Source organism: Heterocephalus glaber, unplaced genomic scaffold (genome assembly GCF_053883595.1).
Source record: "Heterocephalus glaber isolate CG9 unplaced genomic scaffold, H.glaber_assembly_v1.0 deba00000331, whole genome shotgun sequence".
Lineage (NCBI taxonomy): Eukaryota > Metazoa > Chordata > Mammalia > Rodentia > Bathyergidae > Heterocephalus > Heterocephalus glaber.
Window position 1 is genome coordinate 32,357,697 of NW_028258142.1, and position 13,527 is coordinate 32,371,223.

The following is a 13,527-nucleotide window of genomic DNA, read 5'->3' on the forward strand; positions in this document are numbered from 1 at the left end:
TTATAACTGAAACGTATTGACTTATCATTGCCATGACTTTTTCTTTTTGTTGGGTTCTCCCCCTTTACATTTAATTTCTTGTCATGCCAGATGGGTTCATTCTGCTTTGCTTCCTGGGGTTGTGATCCTCAATGTCTGTTTCTAGGATATTGTGTCAAATTTTTTGGAGTGCTGGTTTGGTATTCACAAAGTTCCTAAGGTGCTCTTTGTCATGAAAATATCTTATTTCTCCATCCATTTTGAAAGATAGTTTTGCAGGGTACGTCAATCTGGGTTGGAGGCTGTTTTCTTTTAGGGCTTGGAATATGTCGCTCCAAGCTCTTCTTGCCTTGATGGTTTGTGTTGAGAAGTCTGCTGTGATTCTGATGGGCTTTCCTTTGTATGTGATTTGTTTCTTTTCTCTAACTGCTTGTAGAACTTTATTCTTCTGTTGAGTTTCTGGAATCTTAACAATTATATGCCTATATGTAGATTTTTTTTTTGATCAAGGCTAGCTGGAGTCCTATATGCCTCACTTATCTGTATGTCAAGTTCTTTTCCCCTGCTTGGGAAGTTTTCTGCCATTACTTCTGTGAAGAGGTTTTTTATGTCATCTGCACTCTCTCCTGTTTCTTCATTGAGCCCAGTCAGTCTTATGTTATTCTTCTTTGCATCATCTAGATGCTGCTGGATTGATTTCTCATGTTCCCTTATAATTTTGAAGCAATTTTTCTTTTCCTGGTCACTGATTGCAATCTTATCTTCTATATCTGAAATTCTGTCCTCACATTGGCTCATTCTGCTGTGTAGACTTTCAATGGAGTTTTTCATGTCCTGGAAATCTATTTGCATCTGTTTTATGGATTCCATTTGTTTCTTATGTTGGGATTCCATCATGTTCCTGAGCTCCTGTCTAGATTTATTAATCATGTCTTGCACTAGGGGCACAATTTCTCCTGTTATCTGAGAAATTATTTCTGATTTCATTTTTTCCAGATCCCCTTTTGTTGCCAGTTCAGTGGGTCCAGGTGGTTGAGTATCAGAGTGTTCCATCTCATTTCCCTTTGGGGTTGCTGTAGGTGATCTGGAAGCCTGGTTTTGAGACTTATTTACGTGTTTTCTCATTTTGACTGGGGGGGCAGGGGGAGTTGTTGGCGTCCGCGCGGCTCACCTCCTCTGAGCTGGGAGAGGTGGGCCAGAGGCCAGGAGTGGCAGTAGGTATGGTGTCCCAAAAGCCCCTTCCTCTGGGCCAGGAGCAGCGGGACAGCAGCTCAGAAGTCCCTACCTCTGGGCAGGAATTCTTTAACTGCTGAGAACTTGATTAGCTCCAGTACAGTGTTCTGGTGGTCCAGTGTCCTCTGGGTCTTTGTAGTGTGGAACCAGGTGGCTGTACAGAGAAGAGGCCAAAGGAGCGGTGGGGGGTGTCCAGTGGATTGCTCCCGGAGGGGCGCGGGCTGGTTCGGTTTTTCCTGCATGACTGGCGACCTCGGGACCGCCTGCCTGTCTGCCGCGGCTGATTTGGCGTTTCTGAGCATGACTGGCGACCTCGGGGCATCTGCAGACCTGCCTGTCTGCTGTGGGCTGATTCGGCATTTTCCACGGGACTGATTTCCAAATTCTTAGTGTTTTCTCTTGTCTAATTATATTGGTTGGTACTTTAGCGAAATATGGTTCTCTGGAGAAATTTCACTAAATTTGGCAAGAAATTTCTCAGCAGCATTTCTCTTGGCTTGTTTTTTTGATGCCCCTTTCCAGTTTCCATAAATGACTCTAACCTGCAAATCGTAGTATATTCTCTCTTATGAGCAGGTCCTCCCTCCTGGGAAGGGATATATGCAGGAAGTCTCCAGCCATGATGGATAGCCAGTTCCTGTAATGAACCAGTAGGGTTAAGGTGATTCTTTGGTTGCTTGGAAGGGTCAGGCATTAAAGGGTCAGGAACTGCAAAGCAAATACTTGCATTGGCTTTCAAAATGTTTATGGCAGCCTCTGCAGCTCTGTGTTTCTCCAGCTTCTTACTTGTACCTTCACCTGTGCAGGTTATGTCACCAATGGTTACTCTGAAGGTAAAAGTGGGCTCTGCGTACTTGTCTCCCTGTGGCAGTGCTCAGGCAGGGGTGAGCATGATGACAGCTTTAGAGGGACCTCGAACATGGGATTCTCCAGGGAGCAGGGCGAGCAATAGCGCTGCAACCCTGGGCCCAGCCTAGGACCCTGTCCCAGTGGAGGAGCACCCATGTGCCCTCCTGTGCCCCATTCCATCCACATTTTTAATAATAATAATTTTGCTTTGTCTCTATTTCTTTTCTTTTCTTTTTTTTTTTTTTTGTACCAGGGATTGAACTCAGAACCTTGAGCTTGCAAGGCAGGTGGCAGTACCACTGAGCCTAAATCCCTGGCCCTGTTTCTTTTTTTTTTGAACTGTTTGGAAGTAAGCTGCAGATAGGATGACTGTTCGTCCCTAAATGCTTGAATGCAGATCTCCCAGAATCACATCATTTTCCTATGAATCACGATAGTACCATTATCCCTGTAAGTGCAAAGTATCTCCTGCTACTCAGTCCTTATGTTTCCTTAATGGTCTCAAGGTTGTTGTATATGGTTGTTTCCCCTTCCTCCTTTCTTTGTCCAAATCTAGGTTTAATTAAGTTTCAGATAGTGATGGTTGTTGTAGTCCTTTAGTCTCCTTTAATTAGAACAGCTCCCTTCTGCACATACATTTATTTTCCACGATACTGATTTTCTGAAGAGTCCACGATGGTCTTTACAATGCTTTATATTTTGCATTTGTCTGACTATGCTTATGGGGTCATGTAACTTGTTTCTCTGTTTTACTGATTTTGAGTACTCAAAGCACTTTATGACTTCTTTTAAATTTATTTAAAGTGTGTTTTATGTCCCAGAATGTCATTTATCTTTGTGAGTATTCTTTTTTTTTTTTTTTACCCCGAGACAGTGTCTCACTGTGCAGTTCAGGCTGGCCTTGAACTCACTGTGTAGCCCCAGGCTGGCCTTGAACTCACAGCAATTCTCCTGGCTCAGCCTTCCAAGTACTGGGATTACAGATGTGCACCACCATGTCTGGCCTTTGTGAACATTCTATGGAGCTTGAGAAGAATGTGTATTATGCTAGAGTTGAATGATAGATGTCAATTATGTACGTTTGATTGATGATGCTATAGATTTCTACTAATCTGATTGAGGATCTGACTATTTCTGATAAGGGGTTGTTGCAGTCTCCAGCTGTCATACTGGGTTCATTTATCTCTCCTTGCAGTTGCATCAGTTTTTGTCTCAAGTGTTTGGACACTGTTGTTAGGTGTGTACGCCTTAAAGATTGTTATGTCTTCTTGGAGAGTTGACCCTTTTATCATTATACAGAACTGTATTCCTTTTATTCTTGATAATATTCCTTGTTGTGAAGTCTGCTTTTTTTTTTTTTTTTTTTTGGCAGTGCTAGGGATTAAACCCAGGTCCTCACACATGCTCGGACAAGCTTTCTACCAGCTACATTCCCATCCCCTGCCTTCTATTGATTAGTGTTATTAGCATTGTTTTTGTTTCTTTATCGTTTTACCATTAATCTCTGTGTATCTTTATAGTTAAGGTAGATTTCTTGTAGTCAATGTGTAGTTGGAACTTGTTTTTTAATCCCCTCCAATAACCTCTTTTAATTTGTATTTTTAGACCATTGATGTTTAAAGTGATTATTGGTGCAGTTGGATTAATATTGTCATATTTGTTATTGTTTTTTACTCATAGCCCTTGGTGTTTGTTTTTAGTTTTTGCCTTGCATTCTTTTTCTGTCTTTTATGCTTTTGATTAAACATTTTATGATTCCTTTTTCTCTCTTTAGCATATCAATTATACCTTATCTTTTTTTTAATTGGTTGCCCTTGAGTTTGCAGTATATCTGTATTTGCAAATAATCCAAGTCTACTTTCAAGTAATACTATATTGCTTTACAGTAGGGTATGTACTTACTTTATAATGGAAAAATGTATTCCTAATTCCTTCTGTCTCTTATATCATCACTATCTTTCATTTCACTTATGCATAAGCCATGATCACTGAATTTGAGTTTTCAAGAAGGAAATTTTTTTTTTTTAAAGAAAAAGTGCTATGATAATGCCCTTGAGATCTGTCCAAGTTACTGAGCATCAGTAGTTCTTTCCTTTTATTCCATTGCGTGAATGACCAATTTGCTTATCCATTCATTTGTCAAAGGACATTTGGGTTGTTTTCAATTTGGCTATTACAGATAAAGCAGTTATGAACACTTTGGTATGTTTTTGTTTTGTTACTTTTTCATTTCTCTAGAATTATAGGCCAGGAGGGCAATTACTGAGGTGAATATTATAACTTTATGTTATAAAGTTAGTACTGTCTAACTTTATAAGAAACTGCTGAGCTATTTTCCATAATTGCTGTATCATTTTAAGTTCCCATCAGCAGTCTATGAGATCCAATTTCTTCACATCCTCTTGATATTTTTTAATTGTTCTAATAGATGTGTAATGATATGTTATTGTATTTTAAATTTTAGTTCCCTAATGTCTAATGATTTTAGAATATCTTTTCATGTACTTATTTTTTGTTTGCATATCTTTGGTACTTTGTTAAAATCATTTGTACATTTTCTAAATGGACTGTTTTCTTACTATTGAGCTGAGAGAGTTCTTGATATATTGTTATAATGGCTTAAGATATGTGATTTTCAAATATTTTTTAAATTTGTGGTTTGTCTTAACAAGGTCTTTCATAAAAAGTTTTTTTTTTTTTTTTTTTTTTCTGTGGTGCCAGGGATTGAACTCAGGACCTTGTGCTTGCAAGGGAGGCACTGTGCCACTGAGCTAAATCCCCGGCCCTTTTGTAAAAAGTTTTTAAGTTTTAATGAAACCCAATAACATACTAACTTTTTTCTTGTATAGATTATGCTTTTGTAAACTAAGACCTTTTCTAACCCTAGGCTCTAGAGACTTTTTCCTGGGTTCTCTTCTGAAAGCTTTAAAATTTTATGTTTTACATTTAGATCTGTGGTACATTTTGAGTTAAATTTTTATACAGTATAAGATATGAGGTTTAAGTCAATGTACTGTCCCCTTCATTGTTGACCACATATTCTAGCACTCTTTGTTTAAAACACTGTTATCGAATTGTGTTTGCCTCATTGACAAAGTTAGTTGGCTGTATTTCTATGTGTTTATTTCTGGATTTTTTGTTTTGTTTTTTTGGTACTGGGGATTGAACTCAGGACCTTGCACTTGCAAGGCAGGCATGGTACCGCTGAGCTAAATCCCCAGCCCAATTTCTGGATTTTTCTATTCGGTATGTCTGTCACTACTGAGGGCTTGGATTTAATTCCTCTTTTCTGACTAATCACTAAGTATGGCTTGTTTATAAACTCATACAGTGGTAGGAATTTTAAACTTGTTTTGGGAGATAGCAACTTTAAAGTGTATGTATGACATTAAACTGTATCAGACATAGATTTTCTTAAGCTTGCTAGTTATGTGTCTCAGTAAAGATTAATTCTCATTTTTGTTATTCCTTTCCTTACAGTGGTAATAGTCTATATTCCATGTATGTTAAAAAGTTAACTCAGAAGTAGGATGTTGGAGGAGGTTAAATGTTGTTTTGTTTTGAAACAGGGTCTTGCTATGTATTTCAGGCCGGCCTTGAACTTGCAGAAATCTTCCAGCTTTAGCCTCCTGAATGCTGGGATTACAGGTGTCCACCACCATGTGTGGCACACAGGCATAGTTTTTTAAAGAAATCAAATAATATACTGAGCTTAAAATTTTAAAAATTGCACTACCTCCCTTCCTCCTTCAGAGTCTATTTTCCCCGCAGAGAATCACTTTCAAATTTATTAGCTGTTATTCTCATTCACCTTCTTATTTATTAATAATACACAGGTTTTTTTTTAAGTTCAGTAATTTTAGATATTTTCTGTTGGCTCTCCACTTATTATGGAAGATGAAGACGTGGCACTCCTAGAGCAAGCACTCTTACTTCTTTTTCTATAATCTTCTCAATATAATTACCTCCCAATTTTTATTTAATATTTATGTGGTAGTGCTTGGATACATGTAAATATTAACTACTGTTGAATTGAGTCATTTGATTACATTACTTTCTTTGAGCAATTTTTGCTTTTCCTAAAGTACATAGTTTTTCTTTCTTTTTTTTTTTTTTTTTTTTTTTTTTGGTTAGTGTACTGGGGAATGAGCCCAGGTTCTTTGCCCTGAACTACATTCTCTACCCTTGTATTTTTTTAAGGCAAAATAAATACTTTGTTTTAATTTTAAAAGAAATCAGCCTTTAATGTGACATTTCAAACATTTATAAACCTTTGATATATTCTTTCAAAGAACAGTATTAACATCTCAACCACTTTATTTTTTTCATTTTGAGACGGTGTCTAAGTTGCTTAGTTGCCCAGGCTAGGCTAGAACTTCTTTCTCTTGCCTCAGCCTCTCATTGTGCAGGGACTGATTATAGGCCTGTACATGCCTAGGTAAAGTATATAAATCTTTAAAAAAAAAAAAATCAATTTCCTGTGTTTCCTATGTGACTGTTTTTTATCAATTCCAGATTTTCATACAGTATTATAATAGTCCACATAATAAAGTCAGACAATCAAGTGACCTGTCAATTCTGTTTTTTCTTCTGAAGATCCTGGAGCCATTTGACTGTTGTTCCAGCCTGCTACATAGTAGCTCTTGTCCTGTGGCTTTGCTTCATCACTGCCCTGTGTTGAATCCACTTTTCCTGAATTCTATATCTTCTTTTTTCTTGCCTTCTTATATGGAAGGAGTACAACTTCCAGTAGCTTCCTGAAAATGGGGTGCCTGGAAAGTGTTTCAAATCTTGGCGAGTCAGAAAATGCCTTCATTCTGCCCGCATACTTTAGTTGGTAGCTTGGCTAACTCTGGGTTTCTAGTTGTCATTTCCTCTTAATATTTTAATAGCATCACTTGCTTATCATCTGGCTTCCAGTGTTACTGCTAAAAGTTGAGAAAACAATGTTTTGTTTTTAAAAATTAACACATGAAACATTTGGAAACACGGTAATGTAACAAAAACCCATGTAAATACTGTCCATTTCAGCAAATATAAGTTCTGCTGATTGTACTTCATTTCTTTCCTTTTCCCTTTTTCTCTGTGTCTCTCTACAGTGCTGGAGATCAAACCCAGAGTTTTGCTCATGCTAGTCAAGCACTGTACCACTGGGCTATCTCCCCAGCACCCTTTTCCTTTCAGTATTTATTGATACTGGCCTTTCTGATATCATTAGAATTTTCTCTTTGTTTTCCTCATGTGTTTTACTACTCATGCTAGATATTAATAGATCCATAAAATTGTATGCATGTTTTAAAATGTTTTTCCCTTCCCTTCCCTTCCCTACCCCATCCCGCCCCTCCCTTCCCCTTATTGGGGTCCCTGTCCCCATGACTAGGGAGGGTGAAAGCAATGGGAGGCCTTGGGCAGGTAATGAGGAGCCAGAGCAGTGTTTCTCACTGATGTTCTTGAGACTCACTTGTGCATGTGCCCTCAGATGAGTAACTCAGTTTACTTCTGAAGAGAACATGGAAATTCTGACCTTAGCTTTAGTGCTTTCATGGAATGAGGAGTGACATAAGTAAAAGTCACTAATAAAATTTTTTGTCTGACCTAAGCTTTCTTTGGTCACTGAGCCCACATAGTTTCTTTCCTTATGAAAATAGTGTAATTATTATGCATCTTGCCACCATTTTATTGTTCAGTGCGACACTTATTCTGAGCAAATTGAGACACAACATGATCTAGAACTTTGGTAAGTGTGAATTGAGGAAGACAGTGATTCATATTTATAACAAAACCAAGTGGTAGGAAATAAATTTTCTTTTTCTCCTGTTGTACCACCTGCCTTCTCCAGAGGTGATGGCTGGTAGCAGTTTCTTTGGAATCCTTCAGACCTAGTACAAGATTATTTAAGCTGTACCCCATGTAGTCTTTCAAAATTAAATATGAATGGTAAGTAAAATGTGTCTTGTATATGTAAGCACATGTGCAGCTGCCTTATTCTCTTTAATGGGTGAAGTGTAACTATAGAATATATTTAATCAGTTTTCTAATGATGGACAATTTTTTCCTTAATGGCTAAAATCCCTCACTCATTTCTGCAACATACTGTTTAGGGGATGTTTGTTACATGCTAGTCTAGATATTGGTACTAGAACGATAAATTAAGATAGTCCCAGGGCCAGGAACTTAGCTCAATGGTACAGTGCCTGGCTGGCAAGCACGAGGTCTTGAGTTAGATCCCTGGTACCAAAAAAAAAGAAATCCTTGCCATGACAAAGGACAGTTTCACTGCCACGCAGCAGGGAGCAGAGACAGCAACTGCTGACAGGCTCGAAACTCATCTCAAAAAGAAGCTGCTGAATCTAACATCAGCTGTAAATGACTCACTTTTACATTTTTGTTTTGAATTTTTTCTGATATGATGACTGTCTTTCTTGACTAGAATTTTAAAAATAATGTTTTGTTCTCCATAATTCACAAAAACAACAACAGCAACAACAACAACAAAAAAGATAGTCCCTGTCATCAAAAATAAGATTCAAGGATTGGAAAAAACTCATGTCAATAAGTACTGTGGGTACACTACAACAGAATGAGAGCGACATTACATGTGAGTCCTTTGGAATTGACAGCCTTTTCACCAGAAGCATGTAGTTCGTTCAGGACAGTCCTCATCCCTCTTCCCCCAAGTGTACATAACTTAATGGCAATTTATGCACTTTCCCGTCCCATGCCTGTATTTCTCCAGCACCACCATCTCTGTTGTAAATGAGCCCCATTTTCAGACTCTTTGTGAATAAATTACCTTTATTAGGAATTTGGTTTGAGGTTTTCTTTGCTTTTTTTTGGTACCGGGGATTGAACTCAGGACCTTGCGCTTTCGAGGCAGGCAGTGGCACCAGTGAGCTAAATCCCTGGCCCTGCTTTGAGATTTTCTTGAGCAGAGATGTGCTCATCTAAGATCTGTGGTCCAAGTATAGATTTGGAGTTTTGTGTTTGTGTAGCTAAGATAAATCTTAGCTCCATTTTCCCTCTTGTAACTTTGTGTCTGATATCTAATATACTTATAAATAAGAAGAGATGTGATTTCTTTTATTAAATTTATAGTTTTTTAATATATAGGCCAAAAGTAGGAAAAGAGTGGTGACTATTTTGAATAAGTTTGAATTTTTTCCTTTTTCTTTTATAGGTTGCCCTGTGGGAATGCAGGTGTAAAGACAAGTTTCTACCACATTAGAAGATGGGGTCAAATAGCAGCAGGATCAGTGATCTTCCTAAAAATGAGTATTTAAAAAAGTTGTCAGGCACAGAATCTGTCTCTGAGAATGACCCATTCTGGAATCAGCTTCTGTCATTTTCTTTCCCTGCACCGACTAGCAGGTAAGAGATTGCCTAAAAATAAAGACAACATGGACTTATGTGATGTGTTGTTTTTTAAAACAAAGTTTTAGTAATAGTGATCTATTTGTATCTGTCATGCATCCAGTAGAAAATCCAAAAGGTGTGAAAGTGGAAAATAAGAGAACCACCTTGCTTCTCCAGGGGGAGGGATGGCTGGTAGCAGTTTCTTTAGAATCCTTCAGACATAGTACAAGGTTATTTAAGTTGTACCCCATGTAGTCAATTTAAATAATTTCATAATTATTTAAATATAAATGGTAAGTTAAATAAAATGTGTCTTGTATATCTCAGCACATGTGCAGCTGCCTTATTCTTTTTAATGGCTGAGGAGTAACTATAGAATATATTTAGTTTTCTATTTTTTGTTATTTTTTTTGTTTTTGTTTTTCAGTACCGGGGATCAAACTCAGGACCTTGTGCTTGCAAGGCATGTGTGGTGCCACTGAGCTAAATCCCTGGCCCTGCCTTTTTTTTTTTGAGACAGAATGTCTCTATACTGTGGTTGAGGCTGGCTTTGAACTCACTGTGTAGCCCATTAGCCTAGGCTGGCCTCGGACTCCTGGAAATCCTCCTGCCTCAGCCTCCCAAGTGCTGGAATTACAGGTGTGCGCCACAATGCTCAGCAACCATCGCCATTTTGATAGGTGGAAGACAATATGTCATTTTAACTCTTTATTATAAAAATTGACATATGGTAATGTAGAGTGACTAGAACATTGAATTTCCATATATTCAGTAACTAGATTTAAAACAAAATCTTTTTTAACAGATTTGTACACACACACACACACACACACACACACACAGCTTAACTAATGTTTAAGGAATAGAAGACTGCTATAAAAATCCCATTTCTTCCCATATTGACCTATAGATTGAAGGTAGTTCTAATTAAAAATCCTAATAGCTTTGTTTTGGGAGGTTGGGGGATGTTGATAGGCTGATTGTAAAATTTAAATGGAAACAAAACAAAACAAAACAAAACACCAGGCTTGGCGGCACATGCCTGTAATCCTAGCTCTCTGATAGGCTGAGGCAGGAGGATTGCAAGCTCAGCCCAGCTTGGGCAATTTGGTGACTTAGCAAGACCCTGTCTCAAAATAAAAAAAAAGAAAAGGCTGGGCATATGGTTCTCATGTGCAATTTAAAACTTATTGGATTGTTTATTTCTGGAATTTCCCACTTAATATTTTCAGACCATAACTGCTCATGGGTAACTAAAACTCTGGAAAGTGAAACTATGGAAAAGTGAAGACTACTGTACCAGATTTATGTAGAGTTGGCACTTAAAAGCAGTGGAGAAAATATTATTGTTATTATTTATTTTTTATTCTTTTGAGACAGGGTCTTGCTTTGTAGTTCAGGCTCACCCTAAACTCACTATGTAGCTCAGGCTGGCCTCAAACTTGAGGCAGTCCTCTTGCCTCAGCCTCAGCTTCCTGAATGCTGGGATTACAGGTGTGTGGCACCATGCCCGGCAAAAGTTGAACTTTTTAAGGCATAGCAATAGGAATTATTAATGTGCCATTTTTGTCTTTTTTAACCTCTAAGTTTGCCACACTGTGCCAGTGCTTTGCAGTTAAGTTATGGTTTTATAGTTTTTTTGTTAATTATTCCTTTTTCTCAAATATCTTTTGGTGTTCTAATGTGTTTATTCTTTTTGATGTCATTCCCTTTTAATTTACCTTAGTTTACAGAGAAAGGTATAAAGGAATCTTAGAAACTGTAAAATGCAATAAAATGAATATACTGCACATTGTAGGTATGTGGGGTGTCTTAGTTACTTTTCTCATTGCTAAGACAAAATATCTGACACCCAAAGTTAAAGGAGGAAAAGTTTATTTAGCTCACAGTTTGTAGAGGTTTCAGTCCATAATACGCTGGCTCCAAGGCAGGATGGCATGGCAGACAGGCATTGCAGAGGAGAAATGGTTCATGGTGGGCAGAAGGATCAAAGCAACAAGAGTCCACTGAAGCTCTTTCTATCCCTTATATCTTATCCAGGCTACTTAGGTGGGTAGCACCCACACCCTTAATCCTAGTGCCCTTGATCTTAGCCTTACACCATGAATCAATCCCAGTGTCACACACTTTAGATCCATCCACCTCTAAAAAAACCCCACCTGTGACTGCAAAAGGCTTTGGGGGGACATCTAGATACAAGCTATAACATGGGGTAATACTCTTAGTTAATTCATTTGTGGGTTGAATATACTTTTGGTGGCACATACTTTGTTCCTTCTGCTTGAGAAAGTGACACTCTTTATTAATGAGGAGCTCTGCTTTTTAGTGATGGTATTTGACAGTGATTTTGAGATTGAGTAGGCTTTGAGGTAGCGGGCACTCCCTTGTTAACAGACTCAGGAAATGGAATTGCCTTGTTTATAAATTATTCAGGGATAAGGTGAATCTCGGTAGGGAAGACTGAATTCAGATATTTGTGAGATTGTTCATTCCTGGAATTCCTTGGGTCCATAATGCTATCTTCAAATATAGCCTATTTTTGCAACTAAAAATTGATGTCTGCCAATTTTTAAAAACACTAATAAGGCCTTTAGGACCAAGCTAATCCTTCTAAACTATTAGCTATTTTTAGCATTAACATAATCAGATTTTGTTGAGTTTCCAGGCATGGTTGCAAAATCTTTCTTACATTCTTCAATAGTTTTAATATTTCACCCTATTAATATTAATTATGAAGCAGTGGTCTGAAATCAAATCAAGTATAATTCAAGAGTAAAGTTTAAGTAACATACCACTTATATTTTGTGATAAAATATTTTTTAACGTCACATAACTGATTTTATATATATATATATATATTTCTGAATTATATAATAGCAAAAATGCAAACCAATCTGTGCTTTGCTTACTATTTTTTTAGTTTGTCGATATCTGAATACCTCACATGAGGATAGGTGCATGTGAACATATTCATAAGTGTATGTCATGGTTATCATTAAGAACTGCAGGACCAGTTGAACTTTCACAATGTATGTATCTATTTACTCATTGGTTTTTCAGGCTGTACTGGTGAGGTAGATAGAGAGTCTAAGGATTTATAATCTTATTTGTAAGCCCACAGTTGACCTTGGTAATGTGTGATAAAGGCTGTTACGGAAGTGTACTGAGAAGCATGAACACACCAGGAGCATCTCACTGAAGTTAGAATGGAGCAGTTTAGGCTAGAAACTTATTGGAAAAAGTAGCATTCATTTATTTATTTCATTTATATTTTGAAAGGTAATTAATTCCTGTGGTTTGAATCTTGGAGCATACTAAAGTGCATTTGATGAAAGGTCTCCTTCCCGCCCCTATCCCCAGCCACCTCAGTATTCCTTTCTGGAGGCAGCCAAAGATGACCTTTGAACTGAGACCTGAGCCAGAGGAAAGGGGCTGGGAACAGGAGAAGACTGGTCCAGGTAGAAGGAAGGAAGTCTTGGTAGTGAGGAAGAATGTGCCAAGTGTTTGGAACTGAAGAGGATTGGTGGAGGGAGAAAGTTGGAAGATTTGAGAGTTCTTATAAAAATATTAAGAGTTTCAGCTTTGTTCTACTATTGGTGGAAATCACTGAAGGATTTTAATCAGAAAGGGCATGGTCAGGTTTTTATTTGATTTTCTTATTGCATCACCTTGTGATAATCATTCTGTCCTTCAGAAATTATTATTTCTTGACTACAAAGTTTTTGTCTTTCTTTTTTCTTTACATTTTAGTTTTTATTAGTACAGATATTCCTCATTTAATGACCTACTTGTTTAATGATCAGACTTGGACCGAGGTGTGCTGTTCAGACTTAAGACCTGCTGCTCTGACTTATGACCCGTCTTTTTTTTTGCACAGTTCTGTACATCTTGTTTATAGAGCCTCAATATCTTTTCTTAGTACAGTATACCTTGTTTATACAGTACCATAACTTTTGTTGATGGTACAGTACAGTACTGTAGTTTATGTTGTTATACATTAAAGAACTGCATGTAAAAGTTATGCAAATAAAAGCAAAGTTATCAAGTTTGAGTTTCCTTTGACCATTCCTTTGTTTTGAGTATTGTTGTGTACATACTATATACTGTTCTTCA

The 13,527-nt window shown here is 37.5% G+C and overlaps 1 protein-coding gene across 10 annotated transcripts in view; it reads left to right on the top strand.

Annotated features, from left to right (window-relative positions):
• Dym (dymeclin) overlaps window positions 1-13,527 on the top strand; it is a 424,183-nt gene that overhangs the window by 20,150 nt on the left and 390,506 nt on the right. For 9 of the 10 annotated variants that reach the window (XM_021236605.2, XM_087189093.1, XM_021236606.2 and 6 more), the window contains exon 2: window positions 9,239-9,429. In XM_021236605.2, coding sequence (XP_021092264.1) covers window positions 9,290-9,429 — 140 coding nt within the window. In that variant the 5' untranslated portion in view covers window positions 9,239-9,289. Of the gene's footprint in view, window positions 1-9,238; window positions 9,430-13,527 lie in introns of those variants that run through there. The other variant, XM_021236607.2, reaches the window with a different exon arrangement.